Source organism: Anoplolepis gracilipes, chromosome 16 (genome assembly GCF_047496725.1).
Source record: "Anoplolepis gracilipes chromosome 16, ASM4749672v1, whole genome shotgun sequence".
In the NCBI taxonomy this organism is placed as follows: domain Eukaryota; kingdom Metazoa; phylum Arthropoda; class Insecta; order Hymenoptera; family Formicidae; genus Anoplolepis; species Anoplolepis gracilipes.
The window spans coordinates 4,114,280-4,134,252 of record NC_132985.1 but is presented as its reverse complement, the minus strand read 5'-3'; the positions used below and the strand labels follow the sequence as shown (position 1 = coordinate 4,134,252).

At 29.9% G+C, this 19,973-nt stretch overlaps 1 protein-coding gene across 1 annotated transcript; it reads right to left on the bottom strand.

Annotated features, from left to right (window-relative positions):
- Positions 1 to 777: 777 nt before the first annotated feature.
- On the bottom strand, positions 778 to 14,669 carry LOC140674743 (uncharacterized). Its single transcript, XM_072908511.1, has 8 exons — positions 14,317 to 14,669; positions 12,785 to 12,844; positions 12,254 to 12,362; positions 6,415 to 6,533; positions 3,674 to 3,840; positions 2,382 to 2,473; positions 1,555 to 1,747; positions 778 to 923 (listed from the first exon to the last, which is right to left on the bottom strand). The coding sequence occupies exons 1-8, from the start codon at positions 14,667 to 14,669 to the stop codon at positions 778 to 780; spliced, it is 1,239 nt and encodes a 412-aa protein (XP_072764612.1).
- Between the last annotated feature and the right edge of the window lie 5,304 nt (positions 14,670 to 19,973).

Below are 19,973 nucleotides of genomic sequence, written 5' to 3'. Positions count from 1 at the left end.
ACACCGAGTTACATAGAATAAAACATTTTGCAAGTATAAATTTTTACTTGCAAAACACCACAGTCATTTCACACAACGCATATATAAGATATAATAATTTCACATATAACACATATAAGAATCAGTAATAAGAAATATTACATATACAATACATTAAAGGTAAAATTTCACGTGCCGCTAAAACAAGCGATTGAAGCGACAACAGCGTCAATCATTTTATAATTTGAGTCGATTTAACTGCAAAACGTTGCTCAAACGATCGGATTTAGCGGCTAGTGAAAACTAATTTACCTTTTCACACTTTAAATAAATTTTATTTAAAGTGTGAAAAGATTTTCACAACTTTTACTTTTTTTAAATTTAAAATTAAATAGCCATTTCAGGCTATTTACGCGATTTTGTCGGGTAAATCGTGTGCGGTATAGATTGTGTTGGATTTGGGCTATAAGCCCAACTAGGAGTTCATCTAAATTTAAGCGCAACGCACATGATGTTTCGATAAATTTTATTCCAAATTTCGTCGCTAATTTAGATCCATCTGTCGACAAGAATCAAGAGCTCGAATATGCATTTGAAATTTTCACAAATCTCTTTTACGTATCTTTTTTATATCGCATTTTATTTTTACAAAATTTGATCAGATTCTTGTTAAATATTCTTTGCCAATTATTTCATCTTTAATCTTAATGAGTATATTAATATATTAAGACTCTTATGATTGCATAAAGTGGAACAGCCGAAAAGAAAGGATATTGTTTTTAATGAGATAACATTTTATTAATGTCTTATTGATTTCTTATTTCTGCATGTTTTGAAAATGACTTGATATAAATAAATTTCATTAAAAAATAGTAATGTAGAAACTATATGTCTTGCGATATGCCACGTCATTATCGAACTATCTTTTGAATTATTTCGGTAATCTGAAATAGAGAAGGTCAATTGTTGTACAGCTATTACATTCTTGGGTTTTAAAAATCAAGTTATGAGAGAATAAAGATAAATATAAATTTTTTCAGCTATTGTCGTCTTTGCCGATTATTTATCTACTACTATTTGAAAAAATATCCGTTTGATTAAAAATTGCCCATTTTTTCCGGCAAAGTTTTTATCAAAAATTTGTCATTTTGCACACAATAGATTAATATTTTTAATAGCTTCATATAATTTACATTCATAGGTCGTTTTTGTCTTCAGATTATTCCAACCGAAATAATTTGTTGAACAGTCAATCAATAGTATTGTACTGCGTATACTTAGTTACTGTATTGTTTTTTTCACAAGATTTTACGTGCAGTGTATATTTTCAAAATAATCGATAAGAGATTTTTATTAATAACGATATACAATTGATAAGAAATTTTTGTTAAAATTAATTTAGCACAAAAAATATAATACAAAAATATCCTTCCTTTCTTGGCTCTCACTATAATGAAGATTTTCCTTTAAATAAAAATTTGATTGACTCGTATCTCTCTCGGGACTTGATTGAAACAGTTCGCGAATTGTAATTGCGTTTGGAAAATTTGCATATGAAAATTCATGTATACTCACCTTCCAGTGAAACCATTCGTGCTCCTTCCAGATCGGCCTTATTGCCAACTAAAATTACACCGTGATTATCCATGTAATCATGGCTTGACAAATACAATAATATCTTTTTGGCCCTTTTGAAGCTCTTTTGGTCTGTTATCGAGTACACCACTGTGTACACGTCCGGATTGTTGGTCGAACAAAAGCTCTCAATCTGAAAAAGATAAAAAGAAAAATGAAAATACTCGGTAGAAAACATCGAGCGGTGATGAAGAAAACAGATTCAGCGAATAACTTTTCCCACAAATAAATTCTGCTCTGACGCGACACAATATTGAAAAATAGCTCGAATAGAAATATATATTGCAACGATAAAAAGAAATATTTATTTTTCAATGAAATTTGCGTGTGTGTTTCTGACTATTCCTTTATGGACGTGTATACAATTTATACGCTCTTTTTATTCTATATATATCTTTTATACTTCTATTTCATATATAACATGTACTCATGCGGAAACATTTCTCCCCGCCCACCCGATCCATTGATAGATCCAAATAAATAAATGCACTTGCTTCCTCTTTCGTGTTATTGACCCTTTGTCGAGTCTATTCATTCTCTTTTATCGAGACGGGAGATTTTCGTGTTGACATTTGATCAGCGACGATAAAAGAAATTCTACGGGGATGATATCGTGTTATAACTCTACTTACGAGCCGTTAAAGCGTTAAATAAATTTTACTAAATGCAATTTATTACGTAACTGACAGCCCGATAATTGTTGTCGTTATTTTTCACAACAGACTTTTTCTACATATGCGGGAAAACATTTCATCTGTCATACTCACTGACATATGCATGGCGGGATAATCAAGGATCTTCAAAGCCATTTCTTCGCCATCGAGCATCACGTAAACGTTCTTTTCATTGTATTCCATTACTGAAAATTACACAATTAAAATTGTCATCGTGATGTATCCGGATTATTAATCGTGAACGCGTCGGTAATAAATTTTCCACAGACTAATAAACATTGTTTACAGATGGGAATACGATTAATATATCACTCTGACAATTAAATTGGAGGACAATAACGTTTCTGTTGTGCGGGTCTTCTCTTGTTAATCATATTTCCTCCAGCTCTTACATCTCTCACTATGTAAATTAGGCTTTATCCTTCATTAATCTTACACGAGGTGAAGCTGAGAAGAAATGTACACATAATATGCGTGAGTGTTTATCTGATGACACCTAATAAGATTAAATTGCCCCCAAAATTCGGTGATACAATTCCAGTTCTATATATAGAACCTATTGATTCTTAATCGTTCTTCCCCTGGCTTTTTTTTCCATTACAATTCAAGTCGAGGACGAATCGTCAAAGAAAATTATCGAGAAGAGAAAAATCCATGACATCTCATTCGTAATATAGAAAAAATCGATTACATTCCCTCGTGCGATAGGGATAACGCAAAATCTATAGGTGAGGTCAATTTGTGAAAGCCGCCATGGGATTGACCCCGTTGGCGGGAATAACAATAAAAAATATTGTACACGTATACACTCGAAGGAGAAACATATGTGGAATAAGGAAGCGATCGAGCTATTTTTTTTTTCGGGTTTAACCGCTTATCTCGTCGGTTTGCTCAAAGTATAATGCATTTTACAAATCTATATTGATTGCACTAAGCTAACAAGTCCCGATACGGACATCGTTTAAGATTGATGTCAAAGATCTGACTTATTATTAATGCAAAACATTATTTCTTTCATCGGTGAAATATAAAAGAATATCTTGCTTCATCGAATAAAAGGGGAATAAATCGTCGGGGAAATCTAGAATATTAAGAGGCAAAAAAGGTACGTAAACGCGGAGACATCAATTTCCTCCACCGCGACTCGACACGTAGCTTGTGATTGAAAAGAGACTACTATCTATCCTTGACAAAGGGAACGTTAAATAACTCATTTCTGCTGACAAATCCGTGAACTTTAATCGCGCAAATGATTTCGGGAGAAGAGCTTTATATTCAGAAAAACCCGATTTCCGCTTCGCGGTAACGTCGAATTAAATTAATTATCTCGATACCGAAATTAGGTCTCTGGAGGGAAAATATTTCAACCATTGAATTTTTCTTACATAAGGTTTTCTCGTAAGTACGAAAAATGTAATCGCTCGTCCTCAATTGTAATGCGAGGGAACTTTTTCCGACTTCCGACGCACCCAGCATGCCTATTTTGTACATCATCACCACTTCGTTATTGGCTTCATTCTCTCTTTCCATATTGGAAGTACCCGGGATCAAACTGAAAAAAGTGAAAGAGAAAAAAAGAGATGAATAAAATCTAAACAGGATAGATTATATTCGCGGAATTAATACATATACAAATATATTTCGCGCTCTTTTGAAAAAGTCGTAGTTTTTTATTTATATCTTAATCATACCCAATTACGTGATTTCTTGATGCGGTGTTATTATTGTTGTGATGTACGTCAAGCAATGTCATTTTTTACGATCCTACAAAAATGTAACTATGCTGTAAAAATATGTCTTAGTAGTTTCACTTTTGCACGGAGGAAAACGCGCTAGAAAAGATTACACGTCATCCTTACAAAGTTAAAGTAAACTTTTCCGCAACCATCAATTATATTTCATATTCAGAAATCTAAAAATAATCTTGTTATTATCAAATCCGTTATTCAGAATACTTTTCTAGCTTTATTTTATACGTTATATTTTTAAAATTGAATAAAAATATGTGCTTGTGTGTGTATGTGTGTGTGTGTGTGTACGTGTACGTGTGCTTTTGAAATAGAAAATGGCAAAGGGAACAAAGAGTGACAAAAAAACGTGATTAAAACTAACTGATTTGTAAAATAAGAACTTTGCTTTTACGTAGCAAAACAAAAAAACCTACGAAACGCAATCGCAAAGCCTCGCGATAACAATACTAGAAATGTTCTCTATCTCTTTAAATTTTAAATCGTCGACTTTCGTACAGTTAGAAGAATTTACAAGACCTCTCGTCTCTCTCTCTCTCTCTCTCTCTCTCTCTCTCTCTCTCTCTCTCTCTCGTGATCGAAATTAATCGCCACAGCTGCAGGGATGCGTATATGCATCGCACCCTCAAGTCAGTCTCGTTTTCTTCAAATTTTTTACAACATTTTTACTCACTTACAAAGGTGTCAGAAATAATATACCCACGTATACACTTTAGAAGTATAAAAAACAGCTATACAAGATAACGATTAATTCTACTTTAGACCTACACTTGATGACTGCTGGGTCGAGGGTGACCCTCTTTACAACGGTAATCCTCTGCGTCAATTCTGTGCGGGTGAGCGTGTAATTACCAGTGAGCAATTAGAATGCCCTTAAGTATTCGCGAAGTCACGATTATTCCGAGTGTCTGCTCCGCTAGAGAGAATTGATCAATAAATCAAGTAGCTGTTCATAAAACGAGAAGAAACATGTGCCCGAATATGATCTATTATACGCTCTACACGATCCAGAGAAGTGTAAATAATCCTTCAGGAAGATTAGAGAGCTCTCCCTTTATTTCTTCCCGATGTATTTTCGAACGGAAACTACCGACGGTGAATTTAGATTCAACGTGTGTCAATCTCCCATCAAAGGGAAGTTTTCCTATCACGTAGTTTCTGATTTACACAATCAACATCCCCTGCGGTTTATCAAATAAGTTTTGAGTTTGTCCCGCAAACGACAAGGTAGGTATTAAGAAATTTAATTTGTAAAATGTATATGTTAACATTTTTTGTGTAAACAAAAATAGCATATATATATATATATATATATATATATGTATATATAATATATACATATATATATATTTGTTATCTTAATTTATGCAAAATTTAATTAATTTTCTATGAAAAAATATGACTTTTATATTTTTTTAACTGTACAAGCACGCGTATGAAATATTTTCAAGAAAATAACTAATTAAAATAAATTAAGAAAATTATACAAATACGATTTATTATAAAAACCTTATGTTTTGCATACGAGAGCCATGCGAGAGGAAACATGTGACGCATTTTTCTTTGTTTTCTAAATCGACGACATTGTTGCAACGAAGTCCTCGAGGAGGAAAATAAACAGCCGAGCCGAGCCCCGAGAAATGAAAATGTGGAGAAGGAAATGCACATGTAAATACCATGTGGAAGATTATTTTCCAGCATCATCTTCTCCATAGTTGCATGCATTATACTTTTACATATTATATTTATATGCGGTAATCATAGAGACGAAAATATACAATTATACTTCGTCATTGAAGTTTAGTCTAACAGCTACAGTACCGTTATAATTCTCGTTATTATGTATATTGTTATTATATATGTGTATTGTATATTATTCGAGCGATGTTATAAATGAGAATATAATTATTTTTAGTTCGCACACAATTTCGCTCTCCTCTTGACAACTGTAAGTTGTAAACATCGAGAATGCAATTATCACGTAATAAAACTAATATATTATTTATTACATTAAATTTAAAAACGGCTCTAAATCAATTAAACGAGTAAAAGAAAAGACATAAACAGAGTCAAAATTCAATTATATTAATTAAAGCAAAATGAGTTTGAAAGACGGTGACAGTAAAAATAAAAGGACATAAATAATACATAAATAATACATAAAAAATAAAAAATAAACAATTAGCGAGCGGACGTTTCGGCTTGATCCTTCAAGCTCTCTTCGGCACAATATGCAAAAGTCCAGAACATTAAATAAATATTACAATGAAATTAATTCGGAGTTAGTCAATATTAAAAGTATGTAATCTTCAAACAGTGATGACTGGATCTGACAAAATTTTCCAATGTGTACAATATTTAATTTCAATATTTCTTACCTTGGGTCGCTATTGGTGTGCGAAATGTGTCTGGTCTTACGCGGCTTTCTCAAATCTCCCATGTTAAAAACTTCTCCGGCCCTTATATAGAATGATCGTAAATTGTAATATTCTAGCCCCTGTAATATCAGACTATTAATTATGCTTATACATTTTAAGGGGTGATTTTGAAAAATAATATTTTGATACACTTGATAGAAAATAAATAATTCTACCAAATGTTCTCGATAATCGAAAACTTGTGTTATGCATGATACATGCGATTCTCCGATGCATATTTGATTAAATTAAATCAAATCAACAGGATGTAAATCGAGGTATAAAACTTTGTAAATTATACCGAATAGCCTCGCACCATCGGCATACATCGACTATATGTTGTCCTTGCGAAGCAAGGTGGGAAAGTGACAAAAGTACGCATTAAACTCTCCGTATTAGGGTCAGAGCGAATTCTAACGCATTCATTGATCGATGCAAATGTTGTCTAGCGACATCGTTTATTGCATCATTCGGGGTTTAGCTCATCTATATGTATGCACTTGCACGAACGCACTGCATTACGATTACGCTTGTATCTTCGATCCAAACGTTCATCGACACGATAGTTCGAATCAATAGTGGCTCATTTTCTTCCTCAATTAAGTTCACTTCATTATTCTGATGACTTTGCAGTAAAGCGTGTGAAAAAAAAGCATCCACCTCGTCTCTCTCTATAAAAGTCGCGAGATTAATCGGTCTACTTGAGTCCCATTCGAGTCTGCGACGAACAATTAACATTGACCATGTTTTCGTCATGTCGAGGAATTCTCCTGTATGTCGTCAGTTCAAATTACATCAGAGGTCCAATTTGCTGAGTTTCTCATATTGTCCGACAGGGTAAAAACGTAAGTTCTGATAAAAAAACTCGAGACTAAATGAATTATCTCGATTTATAGATGAAAATTAAATCAAAAGGATTAATAGTAAAATAAAGAAAATATATACGGTCCGCATAAATCTTGAATAATTAATAAATTAGAAAAGAGTATAAAACAACAATTTTAGGTATACAAATTGGAAATATTTAGAGACGCAAATATTTGAATAACTCTGTATAATCCCTTTGTGTTACAAGTAAAAAATAGAAAAAATTATACATATTCTGTAATATATTCTATTACGTTTTATATTATTACGTCCCTGCTTGATACGTAACAATATATATATATATATACGCTTGGATGTAACAATATATATATATTCCATAATATATTCTATTAATATCAGAGAGAGAGAGAGAGAGAGAGAGAAAGAGAAAGAGAGAAAGTTCTATAGAAGTAAGAAGGCCATTTATTCCACGATATTTCTGACGAATTCATGATGGAGGTATCATATTTTGCTGACCTCGAGAAAAACGCAAGGGATGTCTTCCACACGGCTTATCACCAAGGCAAAGGTCTTTTAAAGCTCACTGTCAAGACCAAATCTGCCAATAGATTCCAGATGATGAGTGACACAACTTTGAATTTTGGGGCGTCAAAGCTAGGATCAACGTTTTGATTACAAAAATGTTATCAAAGATCGCATATTTTATCCTCCTATACAAATTTTTTAAATTAAATTTCACGAAATAAATTTCTTGCCGCAAAAATAGATTCGATCTATGTATTACTATATGCAATAATATGGTATTGTTTTATATATTTACTTATAATTTCATTCATTATTCATGGAAAATGATACGCTACGCGCGTATCTGAAAATTTGAAAAATTTTGCGAGAAAATGTAGCTGAATCAATTATTTCATATGCGGCAATATTTGCTTTTAATTATATATCGGATTATACGAGCAATATTATGTGCATATGACTGTATGCGTTCGTATACGTGACGAGCAGTTACCTTAAAAGCGGAAAAAGCGATGGTTCTTTATTATTTTTATAATTTATATGTACATAGCAATATTTTAATATTCATAAAATAGCCATTTCATCACAATATTAATAGATTAAATAAATGTCAATATTTGTTTGCCTTTTAAAATCGCGTATTGAAAATCGAATTGCAATAGTTTGTTCGAATAATATTAATCGAACACCCGAGTAATCTTGAAAACAGATGTCATTTGGGTGAGACATAAATGTTGAAAAGAAAATTAGACAATTTATTCACAATGAATTTATGTCACAGCTAAACGGTTTAATGGAGACGAGGTATAAGGCGGACGTCAGATCTCTGCTGCTGAAATGGACGATCGAGGGCGTGCTTTTTCTGGAATACGAGTTTAACGAGCTGCTAATGAAGAAGATCGATATACTGTCCGAGTGCGTTTACAATCCACAGGCATCCGCGAGAAGCGTGTAGATCGGCTCGAAATTCGCCAACGACAGCATCAACGCACGCTGCGAGATCTGTCAGTTCATGCATTTTAATTAAATTTAATCCGTCAGTTTTTACACTCTAATGAATTTTACGTTCATCGGAATTTTGCGATAGATTTTTTCTCATTTTTCTCGAAGGCAAATGTTAACACTTTCTTCGGAGAATGATTTAAAATTTATTTATTTTATTGACGATATTTGTAAGTTTGCCAGTCTTTTCTCGAAGGTGCCAAATATCTCGGAATAAATTCATTCTCTATTTATAAGTTTCAAAAAATAAACAGCTTAGGTCGGTGTTTGGACGGTGGATAAAATGCTTTACGTGTTACATTTATATTTTTATCCATAAAGGATGAAAAAGACTGATTACATATGTAGTATCTCTTCAAAACAACCTCTTTAAAAAAATGTCACGTAAAGTACCGTCATGTGTCATGTTTTAAAAAAGAACTTTTGCACGCACATATATGTATTTTTTAACTATACTCTCTCTCTCTCTCTCTCTCTCTCTCTCTCTCTCTCTCTCTAATATTATAAAATCATGTTATAATTTTTTTTCAATCTGTTTTATATGTATAATAATACACATATTATTTTATCTAACATATTAATACACCTTATAATATTATTTTATAATATTATAACTTGAAACTAGATTAATTTTTAATATTGCGAAGTATTAGAAGCATTTCCATAATTAATATTCGATTCATCAAATGTTTCATATCGAGAATATAAAAAAAATTACTGGAACATCAAGATACTTCTAGTATGTACGTTTCCCTCTCTTCTCCTGCATTGAATTAATTATCTCGAGATTGTATGTCAAATCGTACGAATTATCAAATTTTCAGCTAATGATGTAAATTCGGGTACCAGTTTGCTCGGTACAATAGTGGTGAAATGCAGGGATCTCCTATCGAGCTGGCTACGACACTCTGAACAAAGTGACGAAGAACGACGTCGATCTGGTTTACGCTTGTCCCGATGTTGATTTGCATTTTCGATGCACTTGTATACCATACGAGTACGGACTCTCGGTGTGGTACAAAGGTAAACGAAGAACCCTTAACACAATATTTATGCTTACGCGACTCTGTGAAATCAACATGCTTTGTGTTGTGCGTAAAACGCTGTTGCCGATGGAAAATAATATCTCTTTGAGTGAAAGAGAATACAAATTAATTTTATTCTATTTTAATAATGCTTTCTTTTATTACTTTCCATTTTACATGCATCGTCGACGAGCAGAACCGTTAGATTATTTCTCGTCTGTTAAGTAATGGGGGTTAAACGTGCCTCATTCAAGCGACAAAACACTTTCATTTAAAATCGCGAATTAAAAAATCAAATTAGTTTCTCTTAAATAAAATTAGAGTGTATTATCAAAAGTAGCAAATAGTCTAATGATTTCAATTATAATAATAACATTGCAAGTCGGAGAAATCTCACAAAAGAATAAGCAATTGTTACTTTGAAATATATTATATTGTAATATTATATAATAAATAAATATATATATATATATATATATATATATATATATATATTGATCAAGAAAAAAGCTCTCTTTAATTAAATAAAATGAACAGGCATTTTTAAAAAGGCATAAAGAGCTATACAACTATACGAAAGTAAAAATGAAAAGTAAAAACAAGTTATATAAAAAATAAATAAAAAATAAAAAATATAATAATTTAATAATCATAAATAAAGTAACGTGTTACATCGAGAATTAAACAGTTTTAACTATAAGTGTGGGCGGACGTTTTGACTCATTTTTAAGTCGTCCTCAGTGCCTAATATTATATATTCCAATTGAAATTCCAAATTCACGAAATAGAGTACGCAAAAATACAAAAATAATTAAGTAGAAAATTGTACATCTACATTTTAACAGTTAAGAAGGAATAATATCAACGCAATGAGGTAATTAAAATCTATAAATGATGGTCGCAACAGTTATATCTAAAGTTATTTTCCGCCATCCTGGAATTGTCGTTGACAAAAGTTCAAAATGTACACAAGCTTGATTGTTTGTCTGTAAACGTATAATAGTTATGCGCAGATATAAGAGTGATTAAATTAACAGAATAACGCAGTTATGACATAACTTATATCTGCGCATAACTATTATACGTTTACAGACAAACAATCAAGCTTGTGTACATTTTGAACTTTTGTCAACGACAATTCCAGGATGGCGGAAATTACTTTAGATATAACTGTTGCGACCATCATTTATAGATTTTAATTACCTCATTGCGTTGATATTATTCCTTCTTAACTGTTAAAATGTAGATGTACAATTTTCTACTTAATTATTTTTGTATTTTTGCGTACTCTATTTCGTGAATTTCAATTGGAATATATAATATTAGGCACTGAGGACGACTTAAAAATGAGTCAAAACGTCCGCCCACACTCACAGTTAAAACTGTTTAATTCTCGATATAACACGTTACTTTATTTATGATTATTAAATTATTATATTTTTTATTTTTTATTTATTTTTTATATAACTTGTTTTTACTTTTCATTTTTACTTTCGTATAGTTGTATAGCTCTTTATGCCTTTTTAAACCTGTTCATTTTATATATATATATATATATATATATATATATATATATATATATATATATATATAAAGCTTTCTTTAAATTAATACATGGAGAAAGCAAAGGTTTCGTTATTGATCTATTTAAATATTGTACGTGCGCTAAAAACAGCTCAAAAAATTGAGCCGAAACGTTTGCTATTGAATGTCACTACTAATAGCTACTAATATATTATTTACTTATAGAAAGTCATTATGGTTTAAATTACAATTAATAAAGATAGAAACGTAAGGCGTAATAGAGCCGATTGTAATAACATAATTATCCATAGAATTAAAAATAAAATTAAGAGGTTTATTGCCAATTTAATAGGTATACATCTGATAAAGGTTAATAAAGATAAAACCTTTATCAGATGTATACCTATTAAATTGGCAATAAACCTCTTAATTTTATTTTTAATTTTATATGGATAATTATATTATTACAATTGGCTCTATTACGCTTTACGTTTCTACCTTCATTAATTTTAATTATTGAGCCTGTTTGACTATTAAAATATTTAATTAAATTTTTGTAACTAGCCTAGTTTTCTACGTCTTTGCTTTCTCCATTTATTATATAACGAGATAAAAAAATGTATAGCTATATATTTTGTTAAAGAAACATTTGATTTTTTGATAAAAATTGTGCCATTTTTATGAGTTTATCATATTTTTAAAATAAAAATAAGTATAATATGTACATATGTATATGATTCTGAATTTGAATATTAGTTATACGTGTTTCATTCCAAATGTGTAGGCGCTTCTCTCAAAAAATAATGAATAATAAAAAAATATGAAAAGTTTTAATAGCTAATCTTTTAAATAAATAATTACAATTTTATTGATTTTTTAATTTTTTTTCTCTCGCTTACCTTAGAGCTCGAACACGACGAGGACACCGCAGCACCTGGACTAAACGTCACCGCTTTCTTCATGGGGCTTCTGGCTGAGAGCAAGGGATTGGGTGTTGCTCGCAAAAACCTAGAATGACAAAAATAGAATATTTCACACGCGGTAAAAAATTTTGTGTTAAATTTAACATATTTCTCGTGTCCCAATTTATCCATTCTAATTTTAATGTTAATTTAACAGAAGACAAATATGTAAACAAATAACACAACTAATATGTAAAAAATTAACACAAAAATGTGAATTAGTGTAAGATTTATTTGTTAATTTTGTTGTTTTAACTTTTAGAAACGGTGAATATTAACTCAATGCAGAAAAGTTAAAATAACATAACGACAGTATATTAACGACAGTATAATGTTATATTAACATTAAGAGTATGTCAAAAATTTACCACAAAAATTTCTACACAAGAAAATTTCAATAAAAATACAAAATGTTTTTTACCAGTCATGACACGTGACAGATTTACAGTAATGATCGAAAATTAATACCTGTGCAAACACGACGACGTTGATGGTTCGAAGATCGTCGTGTTAGTACTAGAAGTTCTACTGCGTCCATATTTTTAAACAAAAATATTATTTATTATACTTTACAAATTAATTTTATTTAGAGTCAGTTTTTAATGTCTTTATATCCTTTGTGAACCTTTAACACGCTTTTGTGCAAGAAAAAAATGCATTACGGTGATAATTAAATGAAGGCTTCTAAAAATTATACCTATTATCTTTACTTTATATATTATTTTCAAATGTTTTAACTTTTAAGGATGTTTAGTACTTATTTTTGAAATATTTAGAATTTTAAAAAATTTTATATTGTTTTCATATATGTTTAGAAACTTATAAAAAATCTAGAGTCGATTCACTGAAGCAATTAAAAGTTATAAAGGTTTTAGTTTGCAACAAATTTACCCGTAGAAAACGTATTATTCAAGGCTAAAATAAATAGAAAATTACGGAAATTAGCAAAAGTATAGTTTAGATATACAGTTTAGATATTTATAAATAATTTTGACCTCGGAAAAAATACTAAATGGTTTAAAACATATTAAATATAATTTAACAAATTATTAAATTTTTCAATAAAATAATTAAAAATCTTCTATATTTTGCGATTATTCACTATTTTATTTCACTGTTAAAAAGTTTCTCATTATAGTTCAGAAAATTAGATAATTCTTTGAAAAAAAAGTAAAAAATTTACAATACATTTCTGCATTCTGACTATGAACAAATGATAAGATTCTTTATTACTTTTTTTTAATAGTAAGATTCTTTATTACTCGCGCAATCTTTATTACTTAAACTATATGAAAAAAGCATGTATTCGTCAAAATCGAATTCCAACTATACTTTTTGCTATTATTTTACGTACAAAACATCCTTAAGTGTTATAAACACAAGTCGAAAATCCTGTTATACAAACAAAAAATATTTCATAAAAAAGTCCTGTATTTAAATATACTATCGTATCAATTTCACATTTTTTTTATATTATATTAAATTTTCGTTGAAATTAACGATTACAAATTGATAATAATTACTTATTATCTATTAAAAGATATATTATTATATTAATATATAATAATATATATAATAATATATATATATATATTATATAATTATTTAATTATTTATATTTATTTATTAAATTTATTATTATTATTTTTTTTTTTTAATTTAATTTTTTATTAAGCCTTAAAACGTGTTTATTTACTTTTGATCATATAAAAAATTATAATTAATCAATATTTACATAGACACAGTATGAAATTAATAAGAAAATTTTTCTAAGAATAGAAATTATTATATTTCAAAAGAATGAAATAAAATATGTATTAAATTACGTACAAACTAATTTGCATACGTGAATGTATTATAAAAAAAAACATAGTATACTAAATATAAAATATAAATATAAATATAAAATTATTGAACAATTTACCGGGTGATTATTTTTGCACATTGCACAGCAATTTATACACAATAATTATTATAGTTATAGTTTTGTTTATTCCAACCTCGGTTTATGGTCCTTGTCCGAAAAGTTGACCAGGAAGAAAATTTTCGTGGAATTGTCCGAGCAATTGTCCAAGGAAGGTTCCCTGATGTTCTTTCTATTGGACGATCCCATATCGAAACTTCGCAAGTCGCTGGTAATAATAATACGGTACGGATACGGAACGGATATGTATAAATGGACCTTAATTCGCGCCACGAGACGAGACGTCCAATGAGGTGCAACCTTGACGAGGGTCTGGCAAAAACTGAAGCTCTCAGCTCTCAGCTCGCATGGTTGTGGCACGTCGAGTTCCGCGACCACTTGTTGAACTTGCGCATTCACCCTAAGCGTGATTGAACCAAAAAACCACATCACGGAACGCATGGAGTAATGCGACCAATCACAACCGTTCCGTTTCTTTTTCTGTTTTTCTCTGTCTTGTTTTGTGATATACGATTTATTTTATTAATTATAATTGTATACACACGCTATTTCCGTGAATTCCGCTGACGCATTTCTCGTAATGAAATACGCATAAACAGATCTCGCGGAATGATTGAAGAAGTACATTTTTTATATTATTTACAAATTACTTTTTATGTTATTCACAAAATAATAGTTGGAATAATATTTTATACAAATAAAATAATATATGATAAATTAGCAAACAATAAAATTTATTTTTCTATAAAATATTTTTAACATAAATGTAAAATTATTTTATAATTGGACTGAAACTTAATTCCACTAACTTCTCGTTTACCTCTCATGGGACATTACGAGAAGTGCGTCAGCGGAAATCACGGAAATAGCGTGTGTATACAATTATAATAAAATAAATCGTATAATCACAAAACACGAAAGAAAAGTGATACGTATTTATGGAAATGAATAATATTTCATATAACGTTTGTCGATTATGAATCTTATCCAGGAATAGAAAATATTCTACATTTCAACAGCAAATATTTCGAAAACGAATAATTAAATTATAATTATTATATACAATAATTAAAAGAAGTGACAATAAAGAAATGTAGTTATATCTTTATAAACGATATAAAGATATAATTTTATTTTCTATAAACATATATATTATACGTTAATATTTATATTTTTTATTAACAAATTTTATTAACATTTCAATCAAAGATCTGGACCAAACCGGAATTGAAACCGAAATCGTAACCGAACCGAAACCACTGTGACGGTTGAAAAAAAGGCTATTTTTACAAATTTTTTAAAAATAATTAAGTAATAAATTTTATAAATTTTTTTTATCTACTTACTATACATATCTTTAATATGTTATAAAAACAAATCATCAATTAATATTAACATATCTGCTGTTGACATGCTGTGAACAAGTGTACGCAAAAAAATTGATGCACGGGCGCTCGTGTTACTTCTGAACAGGACCTCTGAAATTAATTTTTCTTTTTTTATTTTAAACTATATGATTGTAGTTTTATTTGCATGCACAGATTTTTTTAATTAATAATTTTTAACAAAATGGCGGCGTTTAAAAAAAAATTCGTGATTTGCCCATTAAAATGTTCACTTTTTTAAATGTGTTTTAAAATTTCCAGTAACTCTCAATTACCTTTAATATATTAATGTAACCATCATTAAATATAGCCAAGTATGCAGCAATTTCAACTATTGTAGCCTCACTACATAAATTTTTCGGACCGAATTTCCAAAGCAATTTGTTAAAACTCTCATTATTGTTTTGGATAAAATCAGCTAAGCATTTTTCGAGCAGATTTTTGTTACTTAAATCTTCAGAAATTGGAGTAATTGCATTGATAACGTCATCTGGAAGCGGTGTTTTGTGTATATAATCGCTCAATTGTCCTGCAGCTTTTACCTACTGCCAAGTGCACCAAGATTCTGGTCCTTCTGGACAATAATCATGTTTCAGAGTTTTGTCAGTAGAACTTTTATGATGAAGAGTAGTACTGCATTCTTAAAACCTATATAGATTATAAATAAATAAATGTTTAATTAATTTTTTAAATATATGGCTTTATTTTTAATGAATCCAAGAATTCCGTACTTGTTTCTATCACTGCGTGTCTAATAATTGAATAAGTTTTTTGTCGTGGTGGTTACTGTGCTCTCTCGCAGTACTAAAATATTAATATTTATAATATTAAAAAAAAAACATTGAATTATGAATTTTATTTTAAAAAATAAAAAAAAATTATGGCACACTTACCCTTTTTTTTTTTTAAACGAGAGGAAAGTGTATTTACGCATACCTCGCCGGTCGGTCCAACAGGGGTTGTTATATTGGATTCGCCGCCCTATTCTGGGCGGAATACCAATTGAAAACTCGTTCCACCTCCTAACCACCTCTTACTTGTCAATGGCCCGAGATCTGATTTCTCATGACTACCAGACCCATGGCACATTTATCCCTTGCTGTGATTAGCTGTCGCATTAACTTTGTGTGAGTTCCGTTCCGTTGGGGTAACAAATCAATTGGTGTAAAGAAAACACATAGTTATCTTTAAAAAAAAATCTGAATTTGCAACTAGCAGTTACACATTTTTACTTTAACATAATTATGTGTTTTAATTACGCCAATTGATTTGTCTCATTATTCTGTGCATAAAAGATAAAAAATTGTTGCCACCATGTATATGATATTAAAATAATCTGTGAGCAATATATTATCGAAATATATATGTTATTGAATTTGTTCATTTGAATCATATTGTCGACTTGACTCGTCTGTTAAATGTCGCGTACAAATTATAAATTGAATAAATAAATAAAATAAATCTGCTAATTATAATTAACCTTCTTAATTTATTGTAAATACATATAAAATATATATGAAAAATGCAAAATAATTTCAGGCAAGAGACAAAGAAAAGAAAAATTATAAAAATCCACTTTTGGCCAACGTGTACGTTTTTTTCTCAAAAAATCATTTGTGCTATTAACATTCAAATAAATAATATTTTAATAAATTTCTATGTCTAATTCTAATAATATCTATCCATTAATTAAATAAACAACGTACATGTTGTTGCTCAACGGAAACCGCAAGAAGGTGATGGTTTCTTTAAAAAATTTTTCTTTTGAAAGAAAATTTTTATTGCCGGAAATTGTGATAAAAGTTCAGCATTTTGTTTCAAGAGAGTTTTAATGTTTAAAAACATGCAGTTCGCACGTGCGGTCTTTATTGTTAATTAACAAAGACTGGAAAGGCGGCTCCCCAAAATTATTTTAATTTTGTAGTGTTGATAAGAATAAAGAGTCGAAGAAGAAATGTCGAGGATATAGAGGAGAAGTTTTTGAACGTAACATGACCTCGTGGTTTTGGGTGGCTTCTACTACGAAGATCGATCAACGCACGTGGAGAGCTGCAAGTAAACAGTGGTAAAACAGCTTCGTGATAAGAGCAACAGCCTCCGGACATCGATATCACCCAATCACAGTTAATCGTAATACGCCGTTACCTTAAGCCACGACTGGCGGTGATAAGGAAATACATGCACATTTTGCACCGATTAAACTAATTAAACTAGATACTTCATTTTGAACTGTCATAGAACATTCTCAAACTGTCATAGAATATTTTATTTCCTGTCTTACGTATTAGGTATGTAGTTTTAGATAATTTTACTGATTGCGCTCCTAGAATTCGTATAAATTAGTATTAATTGATGATAATGGAAGAAAGAAGCAGAGAAATGGAGAGAAAAAGAGATTCTTATATATAAGTATCCAAGTAACTATCCACGAATTTTCAAGGGGGGATATAGACAACATTCTTTTTTTATCCTTCAATATTTTTTTCTAAATGTCAAAGGTTTGACGCCAACTTATTATATTATATAATTATAATACGAATGTATATTGACGAGAAACTTCTTAAAACAACACAATTTGTTTTCATCAATGACGAATCATCGAAACTTTTGAAATTCAGAGTTTTTTCCAAACATCCAACAAAATTTAATCTTCTCTTCTTCCCATCTGCTTTTCGATTAATTATATTTGAAACAAGATTGACAATCTTTTGCGATGTAATAAAAGTCTCCCTCCAATAAGTTTCAGTTATTTTCAAATCAGTTATTCCGCGAATTCTTTTTTCCGTTTTATCACAGAATCTAAGATATAAAAGTTTTAAATGAAAAAGATATAAAAGTTATAATCTTTGATTTTCTTAGTCAAATCACTTTTTGCCTTATCTTTGTAGTGTTTTTCCTTGGTAATGAGACACGAGATATTTCGGGATTGTTGCTGCATTAAACTCGAGATCTGCTTCAGGGCACCTATTATAAAATTTTTATAATTGCGATCGGAAAGATGCGTTTCCGATCAGCGAGTTTCCGATCGTAAGGATGCGTCCCGATGGAGAAGAAAATAGCGAAATGAAATAATAACGGAAAAGAAACTAAATGGAAGGTCAACCAATCAAAATGATTCCGTTCCGCTTTTTCATGACTGGGTTCCCCATGGCAAAATATTTGACGGAACGAAATTAACGGAAATGATACATAAACCGCTATTTATGTAACGCTGTAACCTATAGTTATATTTGTTGCAGTCTAATGCGGATAAAGATATGATTAGGAGATTTGAAGAATTATATTTTTCCTTGCAAGTGTGTTTGTTATGCTCATCGAAATCAAGTAATTATTCACTGAATTATTTTACTCTTTTCTTGCTCAACATAAATAATGTTGCAGAACGCAACAACAGGTTTATCTTTATCATGTATATTATCTCCATCGATAGTTTCACATTAAAGTCAACTATTTATTAGCAAAATAATTTATACAATTAACAATATATTTAAGAAATTTGTATTACCTTTAGGAAAATGCTTTTTTTATTTGTAAGCTAACCGTAATTATGTAAAATTATATGTATATAATTTATCAAGCAAATATATATTTACAATAATTATTTTCCTAGAAGGTAATATATATTTCTCCAATATATTGTTAATAAATTTTAGAGATTATATGTTGCTAATAAATATATAGTTATTGCAGAAAATGAAACTATTGAAATAGACAATATATGTATATTTATAAATATCAAAAGAAAATATATCTTTATTACAGTCAATTATTATGTCAGTTCCCTGTCGAATCATCCAACTTTCTATCAACCCATTGTTGAAGAACTTGTTTTATTGTTTGGTTTCGTTCAAGATGAAATACATCCCTCTCTCCTGTAACAGCTGCGACATACATATATTTTCAAGCTGTAAAAATTCTCGTTTTATTGTTAATGGACACGAACATTAAGATATAATTAAGATATTATGATATTAAGATGTTATGGATATTATGGATTTATTAAGATATTATGGATGATGTGCAATCAAATAAAAACAGGAAAAAAACAAAAAGAAATTGGCATCTTTAAATAAATGTTAAATTAAATAAATAAATATGAAATTTTTTATTAAAATAAAACATTTTAAGAAACTTTATAAAAATAAAGAGACGAGAAAAAAGAGGAAGGAAATAACAAGATACCTTATTTTTAAATAAAGTCTTATTTAAAAATCATTTGTACGAGCGGTAATTATTTACTTTTAGGATGATATCGGAGCCACCCCCGATTTCAATGTCCTTCACTTATGTTATCAAGGTCATCATCTTGAGTAATGTTGTGAAAATTTTAGGTCGCGCTCGGCATTTA